The sequence below is a fragment of the Myotis nattereri genome, assembly GCF_964212035.1.
Source record: "Myotis nattereri genome assembly, chromosome: 20".
Classification (NCBI taxonomy): Eukaryota; Metazoa; Chordata; class Mammalia; order Chiroptera; family Vespertilionidae; genus Myotis; species Myotis nattereri.
This window is the reverse complement of record NC_138096.1, coordinates 2,799,690-2,826,928: the sequence shown is the minus strand read 5'-3', so window position 1 is coordinate 2,826,928 and position 27,239 is coordinate 2,799,690. Positions and strand designations below refer to the sequence as shown.

Genomic DNA, 27,239 nt, shown 5'->3' with positions numbered 1-27,239 from the left:
ACTTACCCCCTGACAGCACCTTTCTCGCTCCCTTTACATCTGTATTCACAGGTTAGCTTCTCAGTCAGGTCTTCCCCTGGCCACCTGATTTAAAATCTCAACTAGAGGCCCGGTGCATGAATTCATGCATGGGTGGGGTCACTCGACCTGGCCAGCGATCGGAGTTGATCGGGGCAGGATGGAGGGGGATGGGTGTGGGGGGGGAACTGTGGGAGGTTGGCTGTGGGAGCGCACTGACCACCAGGGGGCAGCTCCTGCATTCAGCGTCTGCCCCCTGGTGGTCAGTGTGCGTCACAGCGACCGGTCAACCGGTCATTTGGTCATTCGGTCTCTTAGGCTTTTATATATATAGATTGGCCGCCCAACACCGCATTTTTTGTTTTTATTTTCCCCTATGGCATTCATCCCCAATGAAAATGCTGTCTATTTTACTTATTTCTCTTAGTCACTGTCTCACCCCATTAGAATGTGAATTCCAATAAGAAAGTGATCATGGCATCTTTGATTGGCTGCTGTGTCCTCAGAACCTTCTAGTCAGTCAGCATCTGGCCCATAGAACGCGCTCAGTGGGTGCTTACGGGATAAATTTGTACAAGGAGCGATGGGAAGAACATCTAAACTGTGAGAAATAATCGCAGGAGGAGAGCAGCACCACTGCAGAACTAAGTTAAAATGAGTCCAGTGAAGGGATTAAATTCAGAGATGCTACAAGAATGCCCCACCAAATGGAGCGAGAAGATGTGCATTATTGTAATGAGGTCAAGACATATATAACCAATCCGCTTTCTTTAAATCTAGCTTTGATTATTCAGCGCTAACTGGGAGAGAAAAAAAACACACCAGTAACAAACTCTGCCATCCTCAAGACCTCTTTTTAGAAATTTAAGAATTCATTAGCCAACAACAGGGACCCTGTCACCAGGGGTATTCCCTCCAGGTGAAATGCCACCAGGATAACTGGCCAGTCCTGGGAAGAACTACCTCATAAAGCTTGAGCTGTCGTGGGTCTATCAACGTTAGGGCTAAATTCTTGACATGGGAACAATTACGGTAGTAAATGATCAATAGCTTGATTTCATAAATCTTCAAGTCCCTCTGTAATCTGGATTTAGGGAGTTGCAGCATTTGAAATGTGTCCTACTCCTGCGAGAGAGGGTGACGGCGGTCCTTTTTAATGAACGGCGTCGGAGAAAGTAACATCCAAGTGGCAGAAGTGGCGCCCACCACAGTCCGAAGGTGCCCAAGGAGATGGGGGAGGAAGAACTCTAACGCGTTGCAAAGTTTAATTACCACTAGACCTGAAGCAAGCATTGAAACACGGGTGTGCTACCACTGTAAATGGCAAAGCAATCTATTAATAGTTTTGGGGAAAGGTCAACCAGAAAAACCACCAAAATCATGTATTAAAGGGAATGGGAACAGCACCGAAAATTCTTCAAGTCTCTCTCATTCGTTTCCCACTGGGCCTGCCACCAGCCCATTAATTGAAATAAATTCGCTCCCCTCCAAGGAGAAGTTGGTCGGACCGCATCCAGTGGGACATAGGAGAGCGCTCGCAAAATAATTCAAAGTCATTCAAGTCCAGATGACAAAAAAAAAAAATGTCACCTCCTGATTGAGGATCGCTAGGGAAGACCGATATTAAATGTCTAATCACAAAAAGAATTAATTACAAACTCGGAGAGGGTCAGGAGTCCTTGATGAGGGAGTTTACATTATGTCTGAAACGTTGAAATAAAATCAGTGAGTCCCAGTAGGGTTGGCCTCATCGACACCTACCTATTCTTTCAGCCGCAGCTTAAACAGCTCACCTCAGCCACCTTCCCTAGCTCACTCCTCCCAACGAAATGAAATCAGGGTTTTCCATACATTCCCTGACGGAGTCTTCTCTCCCCTTCTCTCTCTCTCTATAGCCAGTAAACACATCCCCAGGTGAGGATGGAGAGAGAGAGGAGAGAGAGAGAGAGAGAGAGAGAGAGAGAGAGAGAGAGAGAGAGAGAGAGAGAGAGAGAGAGAGAGAGAATACAAGCCCAGCCGTGTGGCTCAGTAGTTAAGCACTGACCCAGGAACCAAGTGGTCACAGGTTTGATTACAGTCAAGGGCACATGCCCGGGTTGCAGGCTCGATCTCTAGTAGGGGGCGTGCAGGAGGCAGCAGATCAATGATTCTCATCATTGATGTTTCTCTCTCTCCCCCGCCCTTCCTCTCTAAAATCAATTTATATATATATATATATATACATATATATATATATATCTCAAAAAAGAAAGAAAGAAGGGATAACCCACTGGAGCTAATACAGTTCCAGAGTGTTCCTTTCTAACCTCTGACCCACTTAGGCCTGTTAACAGTTTCCCTGTTTTCCAGGCAAGTTAAGTGTTTTGAGTTATTCTGCCCAGTTGCCACAATGACCATGCCATGTGTGTTACTTAAATGCTGGGTCCATATTTTTAGCTCAGAAAATACCACTATCCCAGCTGCTAGAATAAATGCAGAGGACTTACCAGCAAAAAAAAAAAAAAAAACACGTGAAGGTAAGCGATGAGAAAGCCAACTGTCCGAAGACTTCTTGGCCAACCTCGTTCCTGAGAGCTTTGTATCTAAATTCCATCAGCGGCTCTGGCTGCTATGGCAACAGGAATATTTCGGAAAACGACTTGGAGTATCACTACAGACCCAGCATCTTTTTGCAGGAAACAGAGAGGATTATGAGACTTAATCCACTCTCAATTTCAAAATACAGCGTCAGTTTCCATCCCTGACATCTCCTGATGCTCACATTTGCAAATAACCAATCGATAGCAACCCGAGTCGAGGACGTATTAGCGCGACGGAGGAGCCGCTCATTTTTTCCCCCTAACCTTGTGAGGGAGAAAGGCTGTGAAAATAAAATCGCAGCCCTTGGCAGGCAAATCAGGATTTGTTCCCCTCTTGAGTGTGGAGTTTGGCTTGAATGGGTTTTTACTGAAAGAGTCTATTGTGTTTCTCATGATTTAGATATTGTATTTTTCAGCTTTGTTCCGAGCGTGGCCAGCGAAAGAGTTCTTGTTCCTCTCCAATCTCTATTTGCAATTTCCTGAATGAGTCATTTCGAGAGGATCGTGAAAAACCTCCCAAACCCCAGGAGTGGGCCCCAACAGTGCACTCGCCCTCCTCTGCCCCTGATGAATTGAGAAGTGGGTCAAGGAAAACTTACTCAATTCACTGACCTATTAGTACCGCCACCCGGAGGAAGATTCTAATCTAATGGGAATTCGGTGCAACCAACCGCCAAGGGAGATGAACACACACACACACACACACACACACACACACACACGGTACAGAAAGAAGCATCAGGTCCGGAGAGCATCAGTTATCCTGGTCCTTCCTACGAGCCACAGCAGACAAGAGGCTTTCAATAGATTCCTATTAACTCACCCAAAGGTCGCCGCGGATGCTAAGAGAGCTTTCGTTATTCATGCAAACCAAGCAACAGACACGGGTGTCCTTTAGGAAATGAAAATCTAAGGACGGAGAAGAGAGGGACAGGCCAGCCATCACCCGTTGTACGGCAAGCCTTCTGCGGGGCCCCGTCCATGACCGACATCAAGGCGCGAACGTCTCTGCACTGGAATAGAAATTCCATCCACGTGGGATCCTCGCTTGTGTTGTGTCTGTGCTGTGTCTCCCAGGACCCGCACTGTCTGACTCACTTCAATGGCCCGTCAATATTTCTGAATGAATTACTGATGAATGGGATGCCTTCCAAGATCCAATGCTCCCCAGGTGTCCTTGGTGAAAGTCATGGGCTCCCTGGGCCTCAGCGTACAGACAGAGGAAGCAACGGGGAAATGTGTTCCGCTCTCCACCTCATTCCAACAACTGAGCTCACGGTGACGGTGCTAGGCTCCAGGGGTGCGTGTGCGTGGGCACATCCTGACCTGAGGGACCTGAGGAACAAGTGAGAGCACAGTGAACTTGACTCTCTTTCAAGGGCCCCTTCAGACAGCGATGCCACCAGACACAGTGCTGCTGCGGTTGCCAGGGAGATGAGAGGAAGGGGTGAGGAGGCATCGAGTGCTCTCTGCAGCCTGCAGCCCGGGGCGGAGTGACCGGAAGGGAGAAACAAGGCCAGCCCGGCCGCCCGGTCAAACCCCGTCTAGTCCATGGAGGAGAAAAGTAGCTGTGATCCCATTTTGGTATTTAAAATAGAAACCGCCCCCCGCCCCCCCCCCCAAAAAAAATATATATATATCAGCTTCCAACTCAGCTATATTCTAATGCTTCCGTTTTGTTTAACTTGTCCATTGCTAAGGATTATGGGGGAAAACAAACAACCTGGTGTTTTTGCACGAAGGTGTGTAGGGCGCCTGGATGAAGTAGACATCTGCCCTGGGACAGAGGGAGTCTCGCATCAGCTGGTCTATTTCCTGAGAGACCCGGGAAGGTCTGTGCTCACCTAGTAAGTACATCCGAGGGCGTGGGCTACGTAGCTACGTAATCTTTAAGATTCCTGCCACTTTCCTAGCTGATTTGGCTCAGTGGACAGAGCGTCAGCCTGCAGCCCCGGGTTTGATTCCGGTCAAGGCCACAGCCCCGGGTAGTGGGCTTGATCTCCACTGTGGGGCATGCAGGAGGCAGCCGATCCATGATTCTCTCTCATGGTTGATGTTTCTATCTCTCTCTCTCCCTCTCCCTTCCTCTCTGAAATCAATGAAAATATATTTTTTTAAAAAAGAAAAGATTCCTTTTCTTGGGTCAAACCCTGAATCCAACCCTGGACCCTGAGAACCCACCATACTAAGAACCACACTCCCAGCCACCCAGGACTCCGGTGATGGGCTTGGGGTGGGGGAGAAGACCATCAGGGGCTCTCCACAGAACGAAGTATGCACCCTCTATAAAATATCATGGGGCAAACACCTCGGTTGTAGACATCATGGGTGTCCCTTCTTGGATTATCAAGGTTTCAGACTTCTTGCTGCAGTTGTTGGTTATATTTTTAGGACCTGAATGTAACTCACAAGGACAATAATATCATCATATCCTTTGCCAGATAGTACTTGGCAGGAGACACTGATTCAAAGGCCATCGAGGCCTTGGCTCTCCTACGTGAACTAAATCCCTTTCTGTGAATTCCACGTAAAAAACCGCCTTCTGCCTTCTCAATGTCTAACCCATTTCTCCTTCTCAATCGAGAGTTTGAGTATGATGTTGATTCCTTGTATAACACACGGGTCTATGTATTACAAGCATATCCCCTACCACCAAGACTTTATAACCAAAGAGCAATAATTCTGATTGCAAAGGGCCAAAACAATACCTACATGTGGACAATGGGTTAAAATTACTAAGTCAGTATTGGAATCCAAACAGCAAACACAAATGGAAGATCTCCGTTTTGACAATAAAATTAAGATAAAATTATACACATCTATAACATTTCGCTTCGTTTAAATCCTCACCTGTGGGTATGTCTCCATTGATTTTTAGAGAGAGTGGAAGAGAGAGGAAAAGAAAGAAATATCGATGTGAGAGAAGCACATCGATGGGTTGCCTCCTGCACCTGCCCAACCAGGCTAGGGCCACTTTTTTGTAAATGTTCTTTTTATTGATTTCAGAGAGGAAGGGAGCGGGAGAGAGAGAGAGAGAAACCTCAACAATGAGAGAGAATCATGGGTCGGCTGCCTCCTGCACGCCCCCTAATGGGGATCGAGCCCGCAACCCGGGCATGTGCCCTGACCGGGAATCGAACCGTGACCTCCTGGTTCATAGATTAATGCTCAGCCACTGAGCCACAGCAGCCGGGCTCACTTTTAAGAGTAAAATAAGACTTGGATGGACTATATCGGGTGGATGGCCTCCAAGCGCTCTCCACCTTAAAGAGCCAGATCCGATAGCATTTTAAAGTATTCTTAGATGCATGAGGCACTTGCCAACATTTAAGTGCTTCCATATGAACACCTGCAGGATTGGACTGCTGTTTTAAAAACAGAAATAGCCAAAATCTGTGTTATTTTTAAATCGTGATAAAGCAGTAAGTGTTTGGCTATTCAATGAGCTGCCTAAAAGGCTGCATGGGCTCAACCCTTTAAAAATATATGGCATTTGACTTTCTAACACCGAAGTGAAAAGAGATGATCAGACGAAGGGCAATGAGGCGTACATGACTCCAGTAAGACATCGGGCTCATTAGCGATTCTTTTTTCCCCCAAGTGATTCATCGGATTGTTAAAATGATGATGTGAAACGCCAAAGCTGCCACAGGAAAACCATGCAGACAGGACAGCACCCACAGGCACCTCCTATCTCCTAGAGATTGGAGTCTGAGTCCCCCTGACAACTTGAACGTCACTGACCGAGAATATTTAATATGAGAAACCTAGTAGGTTTTCCACAAATGTTAACTTCCTCCTCCATTTCTAGAAGAAGAGCCATTTAATGATGATTTATTGTCATATTCTTTCATTTTCTTCATGTTCTGCATTCCTCGAATGTAGACATGAAATACATTAGAAAATACAAGAACCCATGAAAATATCATTGGTATCAGTTAAATGTTGACATTTTTTTAGATCTATGAGAAAATACACCAAAATAGGAATGTCACTGGTGTGTCTAAATGCGGGGATTATAAATAGTGTTTTATTTTATTTTTTCTATGTTGTCCAAGTTTCCATTAAGGTCACGTTGGGATGGAGAAAGACAAGTGCTATTTTTAATTAGAATAAATGAAAAGAAAGAGATCCCAGCCAGCATGCGTCAGTGGTGGCACATCGACCTATGAACCAGGAGGTCACAGTTTGATTCCCCGTCAGGGCACATGCCCGGGTTGCGGGCTCGGTCCCCGTTGGGGAATGTGCAGGAGGCAGCCGATCCATGATTCCCTCTCATCATTGATGTTTCTATCTCTCTCCCTCTCCTTTCCTTTCTAAAATCAATAAAAATATATTTGAAAAATTTATCCAGAAGACTCAAGGATTATTTCATTTCTCCACATATCACACCTATCCACTATCATTATTTGATAGTTTTAGATGTTGGAAGATACTGGTTGACTCCGTTCACCCTATAACTGATATCAAGAGTTGTCTGAGTGAATACAGATAGCACTTCATCTGCCACTTGTTTACTTTCCATATAAAAATGATAATGAAAAAAATTCCGATGCTTGAATATCCTGCTTGAATAAATTCAAGTTAAACAGTTTACTACTATCTGCCACTCTGAATTTAATTCTCAGCTGCATGCATTGCCCTTAATGGGTGAACTGAGCCATGATGCTAAGCAACCCCTCGGACATTCTTTAAGATCCGACCACAGAAAATGTTAAGGTCCTTATGGCATTAAATGGTAATACCAACAGGATTACTATTAAAGACGCTAGGCCACTACATTATAGAGTAGCTAACTATCAGTGCCATATGCTCATATTGTCAATAGTTTTCCTTTCCTCGAGCAAAAATATTCTATAAAATGTGAGATAAAGGTATTATAACTCATGAATTCCCACCAGAGGAACAAATACAAATAGAATCACAATTCGTGCGCAGGCCTTCCATTGTTATGCTACGGGTCTCGGAATACTCTGAAAAAGAGAAATCAATTTGGTAGGGCTGAGAGAGAAAATAATTACTGAATTCATCTGACAGCAAGAACAAGATGTAAATCTTATCGAAGTAGCAAACGAAAGCCACGGCATTTTTTGTTAATGTAGTCATTTAAATACCGGATTTATTCTCATGCAGTGCAACCCTCAAACTGCTCTGATATTTTATTTGGAAATAAAAAGAAGTTTAAGAACCGAAGCATCTGATTATGTGATAAAATGTCTTGATAATATGTTTCTGTGGTTACATTAAGTGCCAGTAAATACACCAGGTTTTGGCTAATGCACCATATCCTATATAATAAAAGGGTAATATGCAAATTGTCCACTCAACTGAAAGTTTGACCGGAGTTTGACCAGGGGGCGGGGCTGACCCACCAACCGCCCATGGCCCTGGTCTCCCCCTGGTCGGCCACAGCCCTGCCCCCAATGCCCCCCCCTTGGGGTGTCCATGCATTCATGCACCGGGCCTCTAGTTTTAGATACCAACAGATGTTATGATAATTTCTTTCTCTCCACCAGCCATGCATTTGCAAAATACACCTCCCTCCTGTGAACCAGAGAGGTACCTGTCAGACCCTGTGTTCCCCCACCCACCTTGCTGAACAGGCCAGCCTGGGGGATCAAGTCTAAAACCACAACCTTCTCCTTCCCCCTTCGGTCCCGTGATAAGAATAAAAACTGGGCCCTCACTCAGGGCAGCCAAGGCGCTCATTAGGCAGTGACAAACCTCTGCCCAAGCACTGAAAGATAAACTAGGTAATCAGATTCCAATCTCAAACATTTGGAATTAGACCATCAGAGGGGAGGCAGTGTCCTTTAATGTTCTGAGGAAGTACAAAAGGGGAAGTACAAGGTGAAGACAAATTTTTCAAAAAAAAAAAGCAAATGAAAATGCCAAAGACAAGTCCTAGTAGATGCTACTTTACGGAGCTGGCCTGGGAGCTGGCCGAGGTCCTGAAGCCCTAAGCTAAGGATTGCTGACAACTATCCTGAAACAGAACCCAAACTCCAGTACAACCGTCATAATCTGCCCAGATCCTGTGGGCAGACTCCAGAAATTCATAATAACGTCACTTAAACTGCTCTCGACAGACCCCTGCGGCAAGGAGGCAGAGGCAAACAAGAGCCCGTTGGCAAGAGGCGCTCTCTCCTTTGCGGTCACTGGCCACCTTCCTACAGGGACCACGGGCAGGCTCCACGGCATCCCGCACAGACCTTGGGTTTGCTGCTCGTGCGTGTGCGTGTCCCTTGTGTTGTAGGACGACATCCCGCTCACGGGCGCCTATCCCTTTACCTCCCTTGAATTAGCAAAAGCATTGAGCGAGGGGGAAAGATAGAGAATATATATGTTAGTCATACAGAAAAATGTACTAGTAAATTCTCTCCTCTCTCCATGCAAAATAGGATGATTTGAAAAAGCCATTACTATTTTTTATGGATTTGAGAGACAGTGGAAGAGAAGAGAAAGATATAAATGTAGATAAATGATAGATAGATAGATAGATAGATAGATGAATAGATAGATAGATAGATAGATAGATAGATAGATAGATGAATAGATAGATGAATAGATAGATAGATGAATAGATAGATAGATAGATGAATAGATAGATAGATAGATAGATAGATAGATGAATAGATAGATAGATAGATAGATAGATAGATGATAGATAGATAGATAGATAGATAGATACAGAGATAGGAACATCAATCTATTGCTCCACTTATTTATGCATTCACTGTTTGACTCTGGCATGTGCCCTGATAAAACAAAGAAATCCCTTTGCCACCTCACCCAGCCAAGGGTGGCTTCCCCAAGAGCAATTAGCTACCTCGGAAAAGCCATGACACTGTTCAAAGCCCTGGCAACCTCAGTTTCCCCTTAAGATCTGCACCCAGACAGAGGTGCCCCCAGGAGCCTCAGCTCCGGTCTCGCTGCTGCTTGGAAAAGGCTGCGGGGGAGAAGGAATCCCTTGGTGGTGTGAGTACATCAACCGAGGGAGAAGCAAAGAAGCGCCTCTTTTCGTTTGCCTTCCTCTTGGGGTCCCCGGGAAGGCTTGGATAAGGCAGAGCATGTCTCGGGGCGCATCTGGCTTCTTCCCCATTTGAACATCCGCTGATTAAATGTACGGAACCCTCCAGCTAGTCTCAGCCTCTCTCCATTTCACTGTTACAGCCTTGCTCCACGTCTGCCCACAGCGGCTCTACCAAATTCTACATATATTTATGGTTTATATTTCACCGTGTTATTTAAAATACGCATTTGGAGTTCATTGAAACTATTCATGGCATGGGTTTTTTTTAAATATATTTTTATTGATTTCAGAGAGGAAGGGTGAGGGAGAGAGAGGTAGAAACATCCATGATGAGAGAGAATCATGGATCGGCTGCCTCCTGCACGCCCCACACTGGGAATGGAGCCCGCAACCTGGGCCTGTGCCCTTGACCGGGAATCGAACCGTGACCTCCTGGTTCATAGGTCGGCACTCAACCACTGAGCCGCGCTGGCCGGGCTCACGTTTTATTTATTTCTTACAGAGATGCATTACATTTTAATAATTAGGAATTCCCAGGGAAGCAAAAAAAAATAACAGTAGAAAAAGTGGCATCGAGCCATAGGTACAGGTAGGTCCTTGTAATACGTGCCAGGCCACAGACATGACCCCTGGACGCCCCAGGCTCAGAGGGGAAATACAACAGCCTGTAGGACATATGAGTCACGAATAAACTGTGTGAGGATCAATCTTCTCGGTATGGGGACATTCATATTATAAGAATGAAGGAGGTGAACAAAACAGGCTGAAGAGGAAAACCATTTTGCTGTTGAAATTCTGCCTTCAATAATGCGTAACGGGCCAGAGGAGAACGCTACAGCATCCCTGTTCACCATGAAACCACGTGGATGGACGTCAATCATGACATGGGTCCCCTTATGTTAGTCATCACGGTCATGACAGGACTCGCAGGATCACAAACCAGATCCCCACAAAACGCTTGTCTGAGAAGCTGCGTCCTTCGGGGGTAAAATGTGACAAGAACACGAAAGCGACAGTGCCACGGTGGGAAGCATAAAAGGCCACGGACTCCTGAGCAAAAGTCAGACGTCGTCCCAAATAAATTTGCTCCGATGTGTTTAGGTTCCAAGCCTACACGCTGACAGGTATTTTGATAGCTGCTATGACTGAAATCGCTACAGGGAAAATAACTCTGAATTCGGGATCTGAATGTCTTTCAGATCCTCTTCCCACAAGTAATTACTTCCATCATTTCAGGTTTTTTGACGGAAGAGGCTTCTTAAGGTGTAATTATCACATTACAGCACCGACGGTAAAGCTAAAGTGGCCGCGTTCTTCAAAGCAGAAATAAGGACATGTGGCTGGAAAAATTCTGTCTGCATTTGGAGACGTGTTTGTGTAATAGACTGCAAGGCGTATGTGTGTTAAATTCCATATTGCACTCAATGGCTCCTTTGATGAAAATGTGTATGAAGTCAGGGCTGCCGCACTCCAAACATCTAAAGTTCGGTTTGGCTGAAGGTGGGTTCACTTACAGGCTGTTAAAAATAAGTAAAGGAGACCCCTACTTTTTCACAGCAACGTATTCATGTTAACATCTGATAGGCCGTGGGTTTCTGTGCTCCGAGTCGTGACTCTGCAACTTGCTAGCAACCCTGGGTTAGTCACTCAGCATCTAGCACAGGGGTGGGCAAACTTTGTGACTCGAGGGCCACGATGGGTTCTTAAACTGGACCGGAGGGCCGGAACAAAAGCATGGATGGAGTGTCTGTGTGAACTAATATAAATTCAAAGTAAACATCATTACATAAAAGGGTACGGTCTTTTTTTTTTTTTTTAGTTTTATTCATTTCAAACGGGCCGTAGTTTGCCCACGGCTGGTCTAGAACGTTTTACCTCCTCATATGCAAAAGGAAAGTACTGAACTACGGCCCTCGCTGGTTTGGCTCAGTGGACAGAGTGTCAGCCCGAGGACTGAAGGGTCCTGGGTTCCGTTCCAGTCAAGGGCACATACATACCTTGGTTGCAGATTCCCCGGCCCTGGTTGGGGTGCGTGCAGAAGGCAACCGATCAATGTGTCTCTCTCACATCGATGCTTCTCTCTGTCTCTCCCTCTCCCCTCCACTCTCTCTAAAAATCAATGGAAACATAATCCCCGAGGGAGGATTAACAACAACAAAATTATTACTCCTCTCCTTATTCTTACTATGACTTATCCACTTTTACATACACTAAGACTGAGTTTTAGATCCGGCAATCCTTTTTGCTGTTTTATTCCTGCATTTACTTATTACTTTTGATTAATCCATCGTCTTTCTAACACAGCGGTTCTCAACCTGTGGGTCGAGACCCCTTTGGGGGTCGAACGGCCCTTTCACAGGGGTCGCCTAAGACCATCGGAAAACACATCTATAATTACATATTGCTTTTGTGACTCATCACTATGCTTTCATGATGTTCAATTTGTCACAATGAAATTGGGGGTCACCACAACATGAGGAACTGTATGAAAGGGTCGCGGCATGAGGAAGGTTGAGAACCACTGTTCTAACAGGAGAAATATAAACAAACAGCCACTCATGGGGGGTGAGGGGGCCTCAGGGCGATTTTAGAAGCCAGCCAGAAGTTGGACCAGCGAGCAATGCTTCACAGAGAAACAGAATGAGCCGTACAGCTTGGAGTCAGGGAGTCAGGGAGTCGTGAAGTGCCTCTCCATTCATTCACTCGGCACAGAGATGGATGGGAATGCCCAGAGGAAAAATGATGAGCATCGCGGAGAAGCATCAATAACATGCAGGGAGTCTGGCGGGAAGAGGAGGGATTTCCTGGGCCCGGGAAGGTTAACACTGTCATGGACGGGGAGTACAATCTAGTGTCGGAAACTGTTCTTGGGCGACTTTCTCGCTGATCTTCTCTCCCTCCTACTGCACCCTCAGCCTCCATTCCAGTCCCGACATTTCTGTGGGATTGACTTTTCAACATCTGTAAGAGTATCATGCAGTTTTATTCGTTTTTTAAAATATATTTTTATTGATTTCCGAGAGGAAGTGGGAGAGAGAGAGAGAGAGAGAGAGAGAGAGAAATAGAAACATCCATGATGAGAGAGAACCATGGATCGGCTGCCTCCTGCATGCCCTCAGTGGGGATCGAGCCCCCCAATCCGGGCATGTGTCCTGACCGGGAATCAAACCCGGGACCCTTAAGCTCACAGGCCGAAGCTCTATCCACTGAGCCACACCAGCTAGGGCCCATGCAGTTTTAAAAAGTAATAATATGATGGGTAGTAAAGGAAATTGCAAGCATAGGGCTGGAGTTAAGTGAAGCATCACCCTGTCAGCGTTTCCAGAGAGGGCTGACAGGTAGGAAAATGAGTCTGTCATGTGAGACAGAGCGAAATGAAACAGACGCATTAATCCCGGGAAGAGAAGGCCGGGAAAGCGAGGATTGAGGTGTTCGCCTCGGTGACGTGTTCGTCCCTGAAAGCAGTGGTTCTCAACCTTCTGGCCCTGTCAATACCATTCCTCATGCTGTGACCCAACCATAACATTATTTCCGTGGCTACTTCATCACTGTCATGTGGCTACTGTGATGAATCGTCATGTAAACATCTGATCTGCAGAATGGTCTTAGGCGACCCCTGTGAAAGGGTCGTTCGACCGCCAAAGGGGTCGCGACCCACAGGTTGAGAACCGCTGCCTAAAAGTCTTTAGACATAGGCCGTGGAAACCCAGGAATATGAATCCGCACCGTGGGAAAGAGCCCCAGAAAACTAGATTTTACATCGATGTAAGAAGGAACTTATTGTGCTCTGAGCGTCTGACCATGACCTCCTCCTGAGGACGGGAACTCCTGAGGGAGGTCAGACAGAGGGGAGACCGTTCCGGCTCTAGCTGGGGAGGGAGATGCAAACTGGCCGTTTTCACAGCCCCTTCCCTCTTCACACCCAGCTTAGGAAGGATCTGAAACAATAACGCATCTCATGGGTCCTCATCCATCATCTTGACAACGTCTGAGACTGAGGTTTCTCATCTGCCCCCCACAACAAGGATCATCACCCCCACAGGATAACTGTGAGGACTAAAATGAAGAATATTCGTAAAGGCACTTTGTACATTTGCAAACACTGCTTAAATGTTAGACTATGGCAAACCTTTCACTATGCCTAATAGTCATGAATCTCGATAATTTAACAACTGTATCGAGTCCTTAAATCTCGATAATTTAACAATTATTTAAAGGTATGCACTGTATTTTTTAAAATGTATTTTTATTGATTTCAGAAAGGAAGGGAGAGGGAGAGAGAGATAGAAACATCGAGGATGAGAATCATTGACTGGCTGCCTCCTGCACGCCCCACACTTGGATTGAGCCCGCAACCCGGACATGTGTCCTGACCGGGAATCAAACCGTGACCTCCTGGTTCATAGGTCGACGCTCACCCACTGAGCCACACCGGCCAGGTTCCATACTGTAGTTTTTTAAAAAGCAGTATAAGAAAGCCCATGAATTTTCGGTTTTCTTTGAATGCAATGGCCATTCTATATCTTTTGTAAAAGAGGAAATGACAATAAAAAGGGAGATGTCTTGGCAAAAGGCCCTACCAGTAGTTCTAAAGTCATTTCAAGAATCATTGTTCCTCAATGCTTCTGTAATATACACAAACACCAAAGAAAGCAAACACTTATTTCCACAAGCATTATTAAATTATGACATATTAGGAGTCATTAACAATCAGCAGGCAGGGTGCTGGGTTCTGCCAGTCTGGTGATCCAAACAATCAAAAAGAATATCCATGGGGCAATTAATTTTCAGCACATTGATTATTCCAATCTCCAAACTAATAAGTAGGGCTAAACCAAATGAAATTAAAGAGCACAGCAAGCAACTAACGACATTTGTAAAGGACAGTCTCCAAAGTTGAAAGATGAATAACATCTCTCAGGTTACTGGGCAAGAGGGAAAAGTTATTCCCGCACCCAGATCCTATTTGTTTAACATATTTTTATTGATTTCAGAGAGGAAGGGAGAGGGAGAGAGAGAAAAAAACATCAATGATGAGAGAGAATCATTGATCAGATGCCTCTTGCATGCCCCACAGTGGGGACCGAGCCCACAACCAGGCATCGAACCGTGACCTTCTGGTTCATAGGTCGATGCTCAACCATTGAGCCACACCAGCCGGGCCCAGGTCATATCTTAAAAACCTAGCTCTGCTTCGAAGTCAGCTTTCTGTCAACTGTACTGCCTCCTACAGGCATAAACACAGGCACGTTTCACATTGAGAAATTAAGACAGACCGAGTATCCAAGCCAACCAGCTAGTCCTGATGAGCAAAGTCAGAACCGGAGACTCTGGATTAGTCCAAAGGGTACTTTCGGCTCGGGGGGGTGGGGGGGGGGAGGCAGGCACGGCTGCTTAATGCTCCTGGACTCGGAGCAAATATGATTGGTAACAGCTCAACAAGTTACACGGCAAAGTGCAAAACTGCCATTTTTGTATTGGTTTGCAGAACTACTTAATAATAAAACATGAGTCAACAAAAGTATTGTCTGTTGTTCCCTCTTGCTGAGCCGGTATGGCTCAGCGGTTGAGTGTCGACCTATGAACCAGGAGGTTCGGTTCAATTCCCGGTCAGGACACAGGCCCGGGTTGCGGGCTCCATCCCCAGTGTGGGGTGTGCAGGAGGCAGCCGATCCATGATTCTTTCTCATCATTGATGTGTCTATCTCTCTCTCCCACGCCCTTCCTCTCTGAAATCCATTTAAACACACACACACACACTTAAAATATGTATATTTATAGGTTCCTCCTTGATAAAAGTATATCACTCTGCTGAATAATGCTGATAATGGAGGAGCCCATGGAAGAGTAGGGTGTATATGAGAAATCTCTGTACCTTCCTCTCAATTTCGTTGTAAACCTAAAACTGCTCTAAAAAGTGAAATCTTGAAAAAAGAGTAAGAAAGAAGTTGATTTTCTCTAACATAAAACTCGATGCAGCGAGACGGGGTCGGAAGGCTGGCCCGCAATCATCGGGGACCCAGGCCCAGTCCCTGTTGTGGCTCCGCAATCCAGCCTCCCCCTCCTGGCCCCGATGACCGCTTGCCCGGAAGCAAGAGTGAGAAAAGGAGACGAGGAACGTATAACCCCCTTTTTCAAACGGCACTTCCCACACCCCAGCCACACCTCTTCTGTTCCCATCTCTTTGTCCAGAATGTACCCCATGGGCGGGCCTGGGAGCCTGGGAAAGGCCATCTTCATTCCAGCGGCCGTGTGTCCCGGTGAAAATGCCAAATGAGATGATCACAGACGCGGAGGAAAGGGAAGATGGGGGAGGGGGAAGTTTACCGCGGCTTACCAAGTGACAATGAGCGCTGAGTCACACAAATCCAGATGGGCACACGTAAGTGAGGTCGTTGCTAATACACTTCCAGAGTAAGAGCCGCACACGAGCTTCCAGGCGGTAACACAATGCCGGCTAATGAGGAGAGCTGGGATCCATTCCCAACAGATAAACCGCTTCTGATTGAAGCCATTAACACTCCCATCCCAAAGGACCCACGCAAATCACTGCACAAAACCAAGATTTCAGAGGAAAGGGGGGATTCGTTGGAAATTTATCTTTCCACCCTGATCTAAGTGAATAGAAACGTTTCTGGTTATATTCAAATAAACCTCTCTTTTTTTTTTTTTTTTTAAACCTTCAGCATACAGCGAACACTCTTATCTTCACTAATATTGTCCAAACTTCAGCGCACTGGGAACAAAAGGGTGAGGGAATGAAATAAAGGTCAAAGACGGACAATGAATGTTCTCATCTTGAGAGTCTGGGATATTTTTTGAAGCATTTACAAGATTCTTTAAAAGATGTAGGACTGCCTGCCTTGATAAAAGTATATTACTCTGCTGAATAATGCTGATAATGGAGGAGCCCATGGAAGAGTAGGGTGTATATGAGAAATCTCTGTACCTTCCTCTCAATTTCGTTGTAAACCTAAAACTGCTCTAAAAAGTGAAATCTTGAAAAAAGAGTAAGAAAGAAGTTGATTTTTTTCTAACATAAAACTCGATGCAGCGAGACCGGGTTGGAAGGCTGACCATTATGAAATAAGCAGTCATTTCATAAAAATAAAACTGCATATATTTCTCCACATCTATTATTTTATGAATAATAGCTTCGTCGCTGCCCTATATACATACTAAAGAATTTATATCCTAAGTGATACATATTTTCTGATATTTGCTTCAAAAGAATTACTGGGGAGAGCAGAAGTGATGAAGTACAAGTGAAACAATATTTATCCACAGTTCGTAAGTGTTGACATTATGTGATGGGTACATGAGGTCCTTTGTATTATTTTCCTGCCTCTGGTATTTGTTTGAACTGTGCCATAATTACACATGTTTAAGGACTACTTATTGTACATTACCACGTGAAACAGTTTTAAACAAAATCATGGAGAACCAACAGATTCTAACGTTTCTGTACGAAAAAGAAAATGTTTAAAGGAAGTGCTCCTCAGATGTTGTCACTTCCCTTTATGGAGAAATCCAGTTCTTTTTCCAGATTTCTATTAATAACTCGAGGCCCGGTGCACGGATTCCTGCACCAGTGGGGTCACTCAGCCTGGCCTGCGCCCTCTCGCAATCCGGGACCCCTCGGGGGTTGCCGGACTGCCGGTTCATTCACTCACTTGTACATTTATGCAGTCACTACTCAGGGACACCTACTCTGTGCCATTTTTCTAGGTGCTGGGAACACAGCAGTGAAAGACAGGTGCCTTCTCCCCTTCACGGAGTCCACCAACTCTGCCCCCTCTTAAACAAGCTTGGGCATGAGTCCGCTGGCATGAGTCACGGATTTCAGCTTTCTCATTATAAAACTAGGATACTAATGACCAACACGCAACATTAGTTCAAGGAAGACATGCCCCATACGTCCAGGACCTGACACAAGGTTAGCACTCAACAAATGGCAACGATTCCAACGAACAATAATCCAAACGTCAAAACACAAAATACTACGCATACAAATTAGAGCAAGCGACAAGAGGCATTCATTTCCAGAGGAAATGCCTGCAGGAAACTTCAGCCAGAGAAAATATTAGGAATAATGTGTTCTGCGTTCCTCTTCATCTCGCCAATTCCTGGAACCAAAGGCTTCATGTCGTTTACATAATATCCAAGAAGAAACTGTGACAGACTTGAAAGATATATAAGATAACATCTCAACAGGCTTATTAAAAAGCAGCAGCCAGCTCTACAGGACTAATACAAGACAGAACATTGTAAGTGTCATAAAAACATGTTACCAAAGCCTCCTACGGAACCTGCTTTCTCCACTACCAGGAAGGCTCCCGTAATGGCGGCAAAGCTGTTCACCTTTTTCTCTTTATTCAATTATCTTCAACATATGGGTCCCCCAGGCACACACAAGGTGCTTAACAATAACAGGAAAATAATAATCATGATTAGAGCATGTGTCAGTATTAATAATTATTAGTCGTAGGCATTCAGTGAGGCTCTAATATGCATTAGGTTCTACACAGGAAACTTTGCCGAGGCTATCTCATTTTACCATCAGACAGCTGTACGAAGGAAACATTTTTATGTCCCACCGCTTTTAAAAATATATTCTTACCGATGTCAGAGAGAAAAGAGAGGGAGAGAGAGAGAAATATCAATGATGGGAGAGAATCACGGATCGGCTGGCTCCTACACACCCCCTACTGGGGATCGAGTCTGAAACCTGCGCATGTGCCCTGACCGGGAATCGAAGAACCATGACCTCCTGGTTCATACGTCGATACTCCACTACTGAGCCACGCCGGCTGGGCTATTTTCCATCATGTTATAAGCAGGGAGTCTGAAGTGAAAGAAGTGAGGTGCTAACCCACAGCCACACAGTCGAATAGCAGCAGAAGCAAGGTTTGAAACCAAGACGCCCACAGCAATGCCCACACTCTCCCCTTGCAGCATACTGAGTCCTAAAAAAAACTTGTACTTGATAATCACCAGAAAAGACCTAAACTAAGAAGGCTCCGATTCATAGATAGATAGATAGATAGATAGATAGATAGATAGATAGATAGATATAGATACAGATATACACACATACACATACATACATATACATACATACTAGAGGCCCAGTGCATGAATTTGTGCACAGGTAGGGTCCAGCCGGCCCGCCCCAATGGGGGCCGATAGGGCTGGGCCAGCAGGGTGGGAGGAGGGAACATGGGAGGTTGGCCAGCCAACCCCGCCCCCAATTGGGGTGAGGGCCGATCGGGGGCCAGGCTGGCTGTGGGGAGGGGTCGAGGGAGTTTGATCGGGCTGGTTGGCCACCACAGTGCACGTCATAGTGACCGGTCATTCTGGTCATTCCATCGTTCTGGTCGCTTGGCTTTTATACATATAGATTTTTTTTATTGATTTCAGAGAGGAAGGGAGAGAGATAGAAATAGAAACATCAATGATGAGAGAGAATCATTGATCAGTTGCCTCCTGCACATCCCCTTCTGGGGGGGGGATTGAGCCCACAACCTGGGCATGTGCCCTTGGCCAGAATCAAACCTGGGACCCTTTCGTCCGCAGGCCGACACGCTATCCACTGAGCCACACCGGCGAGGGCCTCCACCAACTCTTAAGAACCCAGCCAACACTGCAAAGCTGCCACTGCCCCAGACATTTTTTGCAGAAAACAAGAATAACAGCACATCTTTCATATTATTGAAAGAAAGAAATCACCAGCCAAGAATAATATATCCAGAAAAGTTACCCTTTAGCTATGGAGAAATAGAAGCTTCTAGATGGGCCCCGTGGCCACACCTGTCCAGCCTGGGCCAGGTGGCAATTTTAATGGAGCAAGATTCAAGTTCATGGTTGTCTGTTAGAGTTCCAATGCCCTGAGCCCCTTGTTAATTGAGTAGGAAACAAGGGGAATTTGAAGGAGAATAAGCTAAATATTTATACTGCTTTGGCTGCATGGCAGAGAAAAGCAGGATTTTTTTCCCCTAAGGATCTGGCTACCCACGTTATCACTTACAATTATCTTATAATTAGATTGATATTTTGCAACACAGAAATCTGTAACCCTGACATTTAAACGCCTGCTCTTCGCTGATGGGAAAGAAGGAGCAGAGACCAATTATTTGTGTCGCCTGTTTGGCAAAATCCTGTTTTCAAGAAGACTTAACATTTATTAAGCCGCCAAACTGTCCAAATCTAAAATATTCCCGTCTTCTCGGCAGTGGTCACATCCCATCACCCACGCCGCCTAAAAATACCGTTTCCCATCAAGCAGTGCAACCACAGGGGCTATTAGGAGGCAATGAAGTCCCCGGGGTAGCCTCTGCTTTGTACGCCCGCACGTTCTTCCCGTCAATCAGATTCGGGAAGGTTGGAGGTGAAAACGAAGGCAATAAAATCCAGGCCGCCCCATCCTCACCTTTCCCACAAACGGCACTGACAACAGCAACTTGGGGAGGAAGCAGCTCAACCGTGGGAGACTCAAGTTCATGATCACCCCAAGTCCATCACGAACGTCTTACTCATGACAGGTCTGTGTGTGCTTCTCGGTGGGAATATCTTAGCTGATGCTCCTATTCTACCTCAAAGCGCATGTCAGTGTGTGTGTCACCGAGGGACAAACAGGTCTGCACTTGACTCAGACTCAGGCTTACAGTATTTACAGTAGACGACACCCCAGTCCAGAAAGGTGCTTTTTTTGTTTGTTTGTTTTTGTTTGCAATTTCCTTTTGATTTGATTTTTATTTTCTTCCGCGCTGGTTTCTGGTGTACAGCCTAGTGGCTAGACCAGCCGTGGGCAAACTACGGCCCGCGGGCCGGATCCGACCCGTTTGAAATGAATAAAACTATTGGGGAAAAAAGAAAAGACCGTACCCTTTTATGTCATGATGTTTACTTTGAATTTATATCAGTTCACACAAACACTCCATCCATGCTTTTGTTCCGGCCCTCCGGTCCAGTTTAAGAACCCATTGTGGCCCTCGAGTCAAAAAGTTTGCCCACCCCTGGTCTAGACAATCATATACATTGTGCATCGTGTTCCCCTCGATATTTTCGGCACCCCAGCCGGCAGAGAGGGGTGCTTTTAAACAATCTGGTTCAGAGAAGGCATTCCAGTTCAACATTCGTTCAAAAATGGTAAGACATTTCTCCTTCTGCCGGTGCCTGCCTCCCCTCCCAGACCCTGACTTTAGAAACCTGAAGGCCAATAGCTCAGGCCGTGGAGATGATCTGTTTGCAAACATCCCTTCCTTGTCTCATGGGACTTGCTCTTGCTATCGCCTGTAACTATTGTTCACGTCAACACCCTGAACCCAGACAGATCAACATAACTAAGATTCAATGTGCCAAAGGTGCCCCTGGCTGTGTGGCTCGGTGGACAGAGCGTCAGCCTGTGGACTGAAGGGTCCCAGGTTCAATTCCGGTCAAGGGCACATGCCCGGGTTGCAGGCTCGAGCCCCAGTAGGGGGCGTGCAGGAGGCAGCCAACCCATGATTCTCTCTCATTGATGTTTCTATCTTTCTATCCCTCTCTCTTCCTCTCTGAAATCAATAAAAACATATTTTAAAAACAAAACAAAAAAACACAAAATGCCCAAGGTTACTTTTTATGACGGTGTTTAACGGGGGCGCTACGGACACCCTCACGGTTGACCAGATGGGATAATTCTGACGGAACAAACGCACCGAATTCGTGTAGAAAATGTCAGAGAACGCGTCCCTAAGAGGCCAGTCATGTCTGCCCCTCAATCTCTTCCAAAGAAACGAGTTACGCCCCTTTCGTACAGGTGTGTCTGTTTTCACAGAATAGGCTTGACCTTGACAATGTCTAGGTCAAGGCAACCCACCCAGATGGTCCTCCTACTAAGGTGAGAGGCCCCGTTGGGCATCCAGGTAAGAAAGGCCACGGGTCCCATCTTGCTCTTTAAGGACAAAGCAGTGTTAACCCTTGAAGACTAACCTCTGCCAGGAGCTCATATGTACCAACATCCTGGACCCCTTGGCACAGCGGATACCAAGTTTAAAGGCACCTGTCTCAGTGAGTGTCCAACGAGGTCTCTTCTCCAAAAGGCACCGCTCTCTCTCTTTTCCATCTAATATGAGCAACATCTTAGCCTGTGCCGAGCCGGCACGGCCACGGGTGAACCTGAGAGGGGGCGGTGAAGGATTTAGAAAAGACAGACGAGAGAATAAAGCTGGGGCTAGGTGGGACACTGCCCTCTCTGATGGAGAGACAGCATCACGGCCTGCAAGCGAGTCTTTATTTTGTAGCCAGATTCCACGAGGCAAAGCAAGGGTGAGGTTACAAAGATCTCGGGGGTTTCGAATCTACTCAATTACATGCACCTCCCGCAGCCCATATCACTCAGCCACGTGGGCCCGCAGGTTCGGACCATGAGGTCAAGCTCACAACCACAGCCTTTGGCTACCACTGTGCTGGGCTTGCATGTGGCTTTGCCACGAGAGGATCGTGCCCTCTCATCAGTCTCAGGCTTGAACCTGTCCAAGCGCGGTTGCCGCTCTCCACAGTATAAATCAACAAATTTGGTAAGGCAAGTATTTTGTCCATATGGATTTTTTAAAAATACCTTTGACATCCAATATGCTTCACACTCAGTGAAAAAGCTACTGGCAAACATCTGAGACGGGGCAGGTACCACCCTGACTGGGAGGTAGCATCACTATGCCTGTATCCTTCACTCTGGCGGCTCTCGCTCCACCTGGACGAGCACACAGCTCCACCCACTGTCTCCCCTAACATCACTATGGAATTCTTCATAAAACAAACAAAAAAAAATCCCTGGAATTCTCCTGCTATTGGGAGGAATTCCTATAATCCATATGATGATGATCCAAACAGAGAGAGACATCAGATGAACAAAATAAACCCACACATCTGAGCTCTTTGCTGTGTATTCCACTTGGGGAACCACTCACTATTTCCTATCCCTCACAAGGATGTTTTTTAATAGATTTTTATTGTTTTCAGAGAGAAAGGGAGAGGGAGAGAGAGATAGAAACATCAATGATGAGAGAGAATCACTGACAGGCTGCCTCCTGCACGCCCCCTACTGGGGATGGAGCCTGCAAGCCGGGCATGTGCCCTTGACCAGAACTGAACCTGGGACCCTGCAGTCCGCAGGCCGACGCTCTATCCGCTGAGCCACACCAGCCAGGGCACAAGGATGTTCTTAAGGATCACTCGCAGGCTACCGGGATAAAACGGACACAGTTTATGAAGATCTTCAGGGTGTGGAAGTCATCGGAATCCTGGCAGTAAACAAGAGGCGGCCTGGCAGGGCAGGGGGAGGCGTCGTTCAGAACCCACTCGCAAGGACGCTGTGAATAGTGGCGTAGAGGTGGGAAGCTGGCGAGAATCGATAGAACAGCAAGTTCTCCATGAGTCCTCTCAGCAGTTATTGAGCAATGTTCTGGGGGACCGAAGGTCTTTTCTAAACCTTTGATGGACTTCCTGATTCATAAGCATTTGTAACACAGGGCTGACTCTTTGATTCCGGGGAGCAGATGGACTCTCCTAATACATCTATTTGGCCTACGCCCCTCTCCAGATGAATATTGACAACTGCCTAACCTGAATACCCTTTAAAGTTAAAAATAAAATTTGATGATTCATAAAAAAAAAAAAAAAAAAAGAAGAAGAAGAAGAAAACGCGGCCTCTACTGAGAGGATATTCCATGCAAAGACCACAAGTGATACAAAAATCAGAGGCAACATGGTCACAGGAAACCCATGATGCCATGTTGCATGTGCACACAGACACGGACCATCGGACTTGGTAACTAGCAAATGGTAACCACGGACGCTGCGTTTCTTAATATAAATTATCTGGTGGTTATCTGTACCGAACTGGGTTGTTTTTCCCCAATGACGGTTTATCAGGGAAATCTTTTCTAAAAATAAATTATACATGTCATGAAACCTAAGCAAAGAGCTAATAAGAGGAGGTCAACACGAGAAGCACAAGCAGTTCTAAACTTAACCAGCAAAAATAAATAGCACTTAAAAGAACGAGGCATTGGCTTTCTCGGTGAAGTCACTAGAGCCTATTCATTTACAAGTAGCTCTGAACACAATTTGGCGCTAGGCAATTTATGCAGTAGATTCAAAATTAGCAACCGGAAGCGCAGGTCCACGAAATAATCCAGTAACTGTTCCTAAAACACCTCGCCTCCTTTGTCTTCATGATAATTGACTAAATAAGACACAGGGGTTGATGTCCTGTACAATTTATTTCTAATCAGGATAACTCAGTCGTCTGATCAATTCAGCCCCAATCTGTTCTGTGAAACACAGAAAAAATGTAGTTTGACCTATCTAGCCACTGTAATTTCACACCCAAAAGTTCAACTCTCCACAAGACACACACCTATAAGATAGAAGCATTCATGCTCATATCTTGCATAATACAAAATTCAGGATCACACCAAACAATAAAAGTCTTATAAATTATTTTAAAACACACAACTGCCCCCCCCCCCAAATAGTTCTTCTCAGAACCAACTCTGCATAGAATGAGCAAATATCCAGTTATTTCAATCAATGTAGGAATACAATAGCAATCATTTGGGCTCAAGTGGATTCTTTTCTTGCTTTATCCATTTGGGATGCTTTAAGGCTAAACCAGGCAATTAATCTCTTCTTGTTTTCTATCATAATACTCTGTCACAGACACATAAAACTGTCTTCACAGGTACACAGCATAGCGCTGTCCTTGAGGCCAGAGAAAAAAAAAACCCAGCTCATCAGGTCGACGTGCCCATGCACTTCCACAGCAAAGCAATAACAATATTCCCTCCGCACATTCATCATCACCTCTGCCTGATCCTGGGCCCCACCGAAGGGAAGTCTGGATTTGTCCTGATCCTCTAACTCGGGGGTGGGGAACATCCGGCCCTCGGGCCCTCCAAGGCCCACAGAATCATCTGGCCTGGTCCTGCCAAGGCATTAGGGGTGAGTGAATGAAATGTCTGCCCGGATACAGCAGGCTAGTGTTTCAGTTGACCGTTCTCTCTATGGTGATCTTAGAAATATCCAAATGGCCCTGGGCAGAAAAAAAAGGTCCCCCATCCCCTGCTCTAACTGAACCATCCATGGAAACTCGCCCTGCCTGTTCAAGGAACTCATGCTAATCAAAGTCCTTAAAAATGTTCCTGGTTTCAAAGTATGGTTTCCTTTTAACCATTGCTAAGGTTAACTAAAGAAATCTTGCCCAATAGGCACTACAGATCACATGCTAAAGAAAAAAAATATAATCCCAGCATAAAAGGCAATAGAAACAAGTAGTACGAAAGTTGCATAAAGAACACAGCTTCCTTAACTTTAGTAATAATACTGATTGGCACCAGAGTGAAGTTACCTACACAATCACTCTGAAGCGTGCACAATATTCAAATATACCTTTGTTGGAGTGGCTCAGTATCTAGAAATGTGTTGCTGATAGCACCGTTGTCAAATGCAGAATGCTTTCAGATTGGTTTGTGGCAAAAACAAAACAAAACAAAAAAACCCTCTATTATATAAAGATCTATTTATTGGGCATATGGCACGATAACATAAATACCCACAAGCAAAATTATAAAAATAACACCAAATAAAAAAATAGTTTAGGCTAAGACAAATACCAGCAGAATTGTGTGGTTAGGAGGAAAACCATTAAGCCGTCCATACACTCACAGCCACACTCTTGCCACAGGACAGCACAGCGGGCTTATTTTCATTTCTCACGGTGAGCTTTTATGTTATTATAACACAAATGCTTATAAGGACAGTAGAGGGAACGCTGCTAAACGTTAAGAAGGATGCTGCAAAATCATGTGCGTGCCGCCCAAGACTACGGGGACGCTCGCATGTTCTGCTATGGCTGAATACAGATCCCAGGCTGTGGAATCGCCCAGAAGTGTGAGGACGCAGCTGGCTGCATCTGCATCTCTGATGAGGACACCAGCTTGTCCTCCAGCGCAGGCGCTGGGGTTCAGGAAGCCCACCCGGGGCCAGAAAGTTGGTCTTTACTTTCATCGCCGGGAAAATTCCCAGGAAGCCAGCTCCCCCCCTTTTTCCAAAACAGCCTTACCTTTCTGTACACCAGCATGTTGGGGGACTCGTCCGCCACCCCGTTGCTGGTCTGCCCGTAGTAGTTGTTCCCCTGGGCCATGTCACCCCCACACTGGGTCAGCTCTGGGGTGCAGGAGTCCGCCTGCAAGGGAAAGGTCAGGGGGACTTCAGTGCGCCCCGAAGGGCAGCGCTCCAGGCGGCCGGTGCTCGATGCGCCCTCAGCACCCACCGCACCCGCCCATCCACCTGGACGGTGCTCACCTGCCGGGGCTCCAGGAGGGGGTGGCCCAGGCCCAGGGACAGTTTGTTGTTTCCTAATTGGATTTCTATCCACAGCACAACCCCCCCCCGCCCCCCCCCCCAGGCCCAGGGGACTGACTGTAAGACGTGACACCTTTGGGTGAAAGCAGTCCTTGCGCTATAGCTTCACATGCAGTTGGTTTTCTGGAAACTCGTTTTTAAGAGTTTGCTGCTCAGTTGAAAAGAATCCCAGGGCTCCCATGGCCACGCCAGGGAGTTTTCTCTCCCAAACCTGCCTGTCCGCTCCCTCCCCCAAAGGGGGAGAGGCGCCACCCGTGCGCACACTCCGTCCCGGGTGTCGGTCTCGTGCCCCCCAGCCCCCCCCCCCACGCGCGGGCGTCGGCGATGCCCTTCCCAGGGCAGGTGTGCCCCCCCCCCCCGGTCCCCGCGCCTCCCCCACCCGGGGCTCCTGCGCCTTCACCTGCCCGCGCCGCCGGCCACCGCGCCTCTCCGTCCCCGCTGCGCCCCGGGGAGCAGGGCGGTCCCGCCCGGCCCCAGAGAAGATCCGAAGACACCCCGGCCGCGGGCACCGGGGGAGCCCAGCCCGCCCGCCCTCGCCTCGCTCGCCGCGGGGAGCCACCCGCCCCGGCGCCCCGAGCCCACAGGAGGGCGCAGCCCCGCGCCGCGGCCGCAGGGACCCGGCACCGCAGGGCGCGGGTGGGTGCGGGGCGGGGGCCGCGGGCTGGGTGGCGCCGCCTCCTCGCTCCGCGCGCCCCCCGTTACCTCTCCGCCAAGGTCACGGCCCCGCGGCGTCTCGCTCCCGGGCGGGCGGCGTCAGCGGGCGGCGAGGCCGGGCCGCTGCATCACACGCGCCCCCGCCGCTCCGGCGACCGCCACCCTCGCCGCCGCCGCGCGCAGGCGGCTCCCAGCCCGGCCGCTGCCTCCTCCGCTCCGGCTGCCGCGCGGGGACCGCCGGGCGCGCGCCCAGCCCAGACGCCCGCCCGTGCGCGCGCCTGCGAGGAGGCGGTCACGTGGCGCCCGGCGGCCGGAGGTGGCGGCCGGTTGGGCTCCGCGCGGCAGGACCACGCCGCCCGGCCGCCCCGCCGCCCCACCTTCCCGCCCCGGGGGAGACCTGCCCGCGTTCTCGCACACCCCGCCCGCCCCGGTGTGCGCGCCGCTCAAGGCCTGGAGATCCAGTGTAAGGCGGAAGGGAGGAAGGGAGGAAGGGCCATAGATGGGAGTGTGGATGGATGGGAGGGTGGGTGGATGGGTGGGAGGGTGGATGG

At 47.3% G+C, this 27,239-nt stretch overlaps 1 protein-coding gene across 7 annotated transcripts in view; it reads right to left on the bottom strand.

Annotated features, from left to right (window-relative positions):
* Positions 1 to 26,915, bottom strand: part of RGS7 (regulator of G protein signaling 7) — a 127,880-nt gene extending 100,965 nt beyond the window's left edge. For 3 of the 7 annotated variants that reach the window (XM_081114273.1, XM_081114275.1, XM_081114278.1), the window contains exons 1-2: positions 26,737 to 26,873; positions 25,733 to 25,855 (exon numbers count right to left, since the gene is read on the bottom strand). In XM_081114273.1, the coding sequence (XP_080970399.1) occupies positions 25,733 to 25,813 (81 nt within the window). In that variant the 5' untranslated portion in view covers positions 25,814 to 25,855; positions 26,737 to 26,873. Of the gene's footprint in view, positions 1 to 25,732; positions 25,856 to 26,434; positions 26,584 to 26,736 lie in introns of those variants that run through there. The other 4 variants (XM_081114276.1, XM_081114277.1, XM_081114279.1 and 1 more) reach the window with 3 other exon arrangements.
* Positions 26,916 to 27,239: the final 324 nt, after the last annotated feature.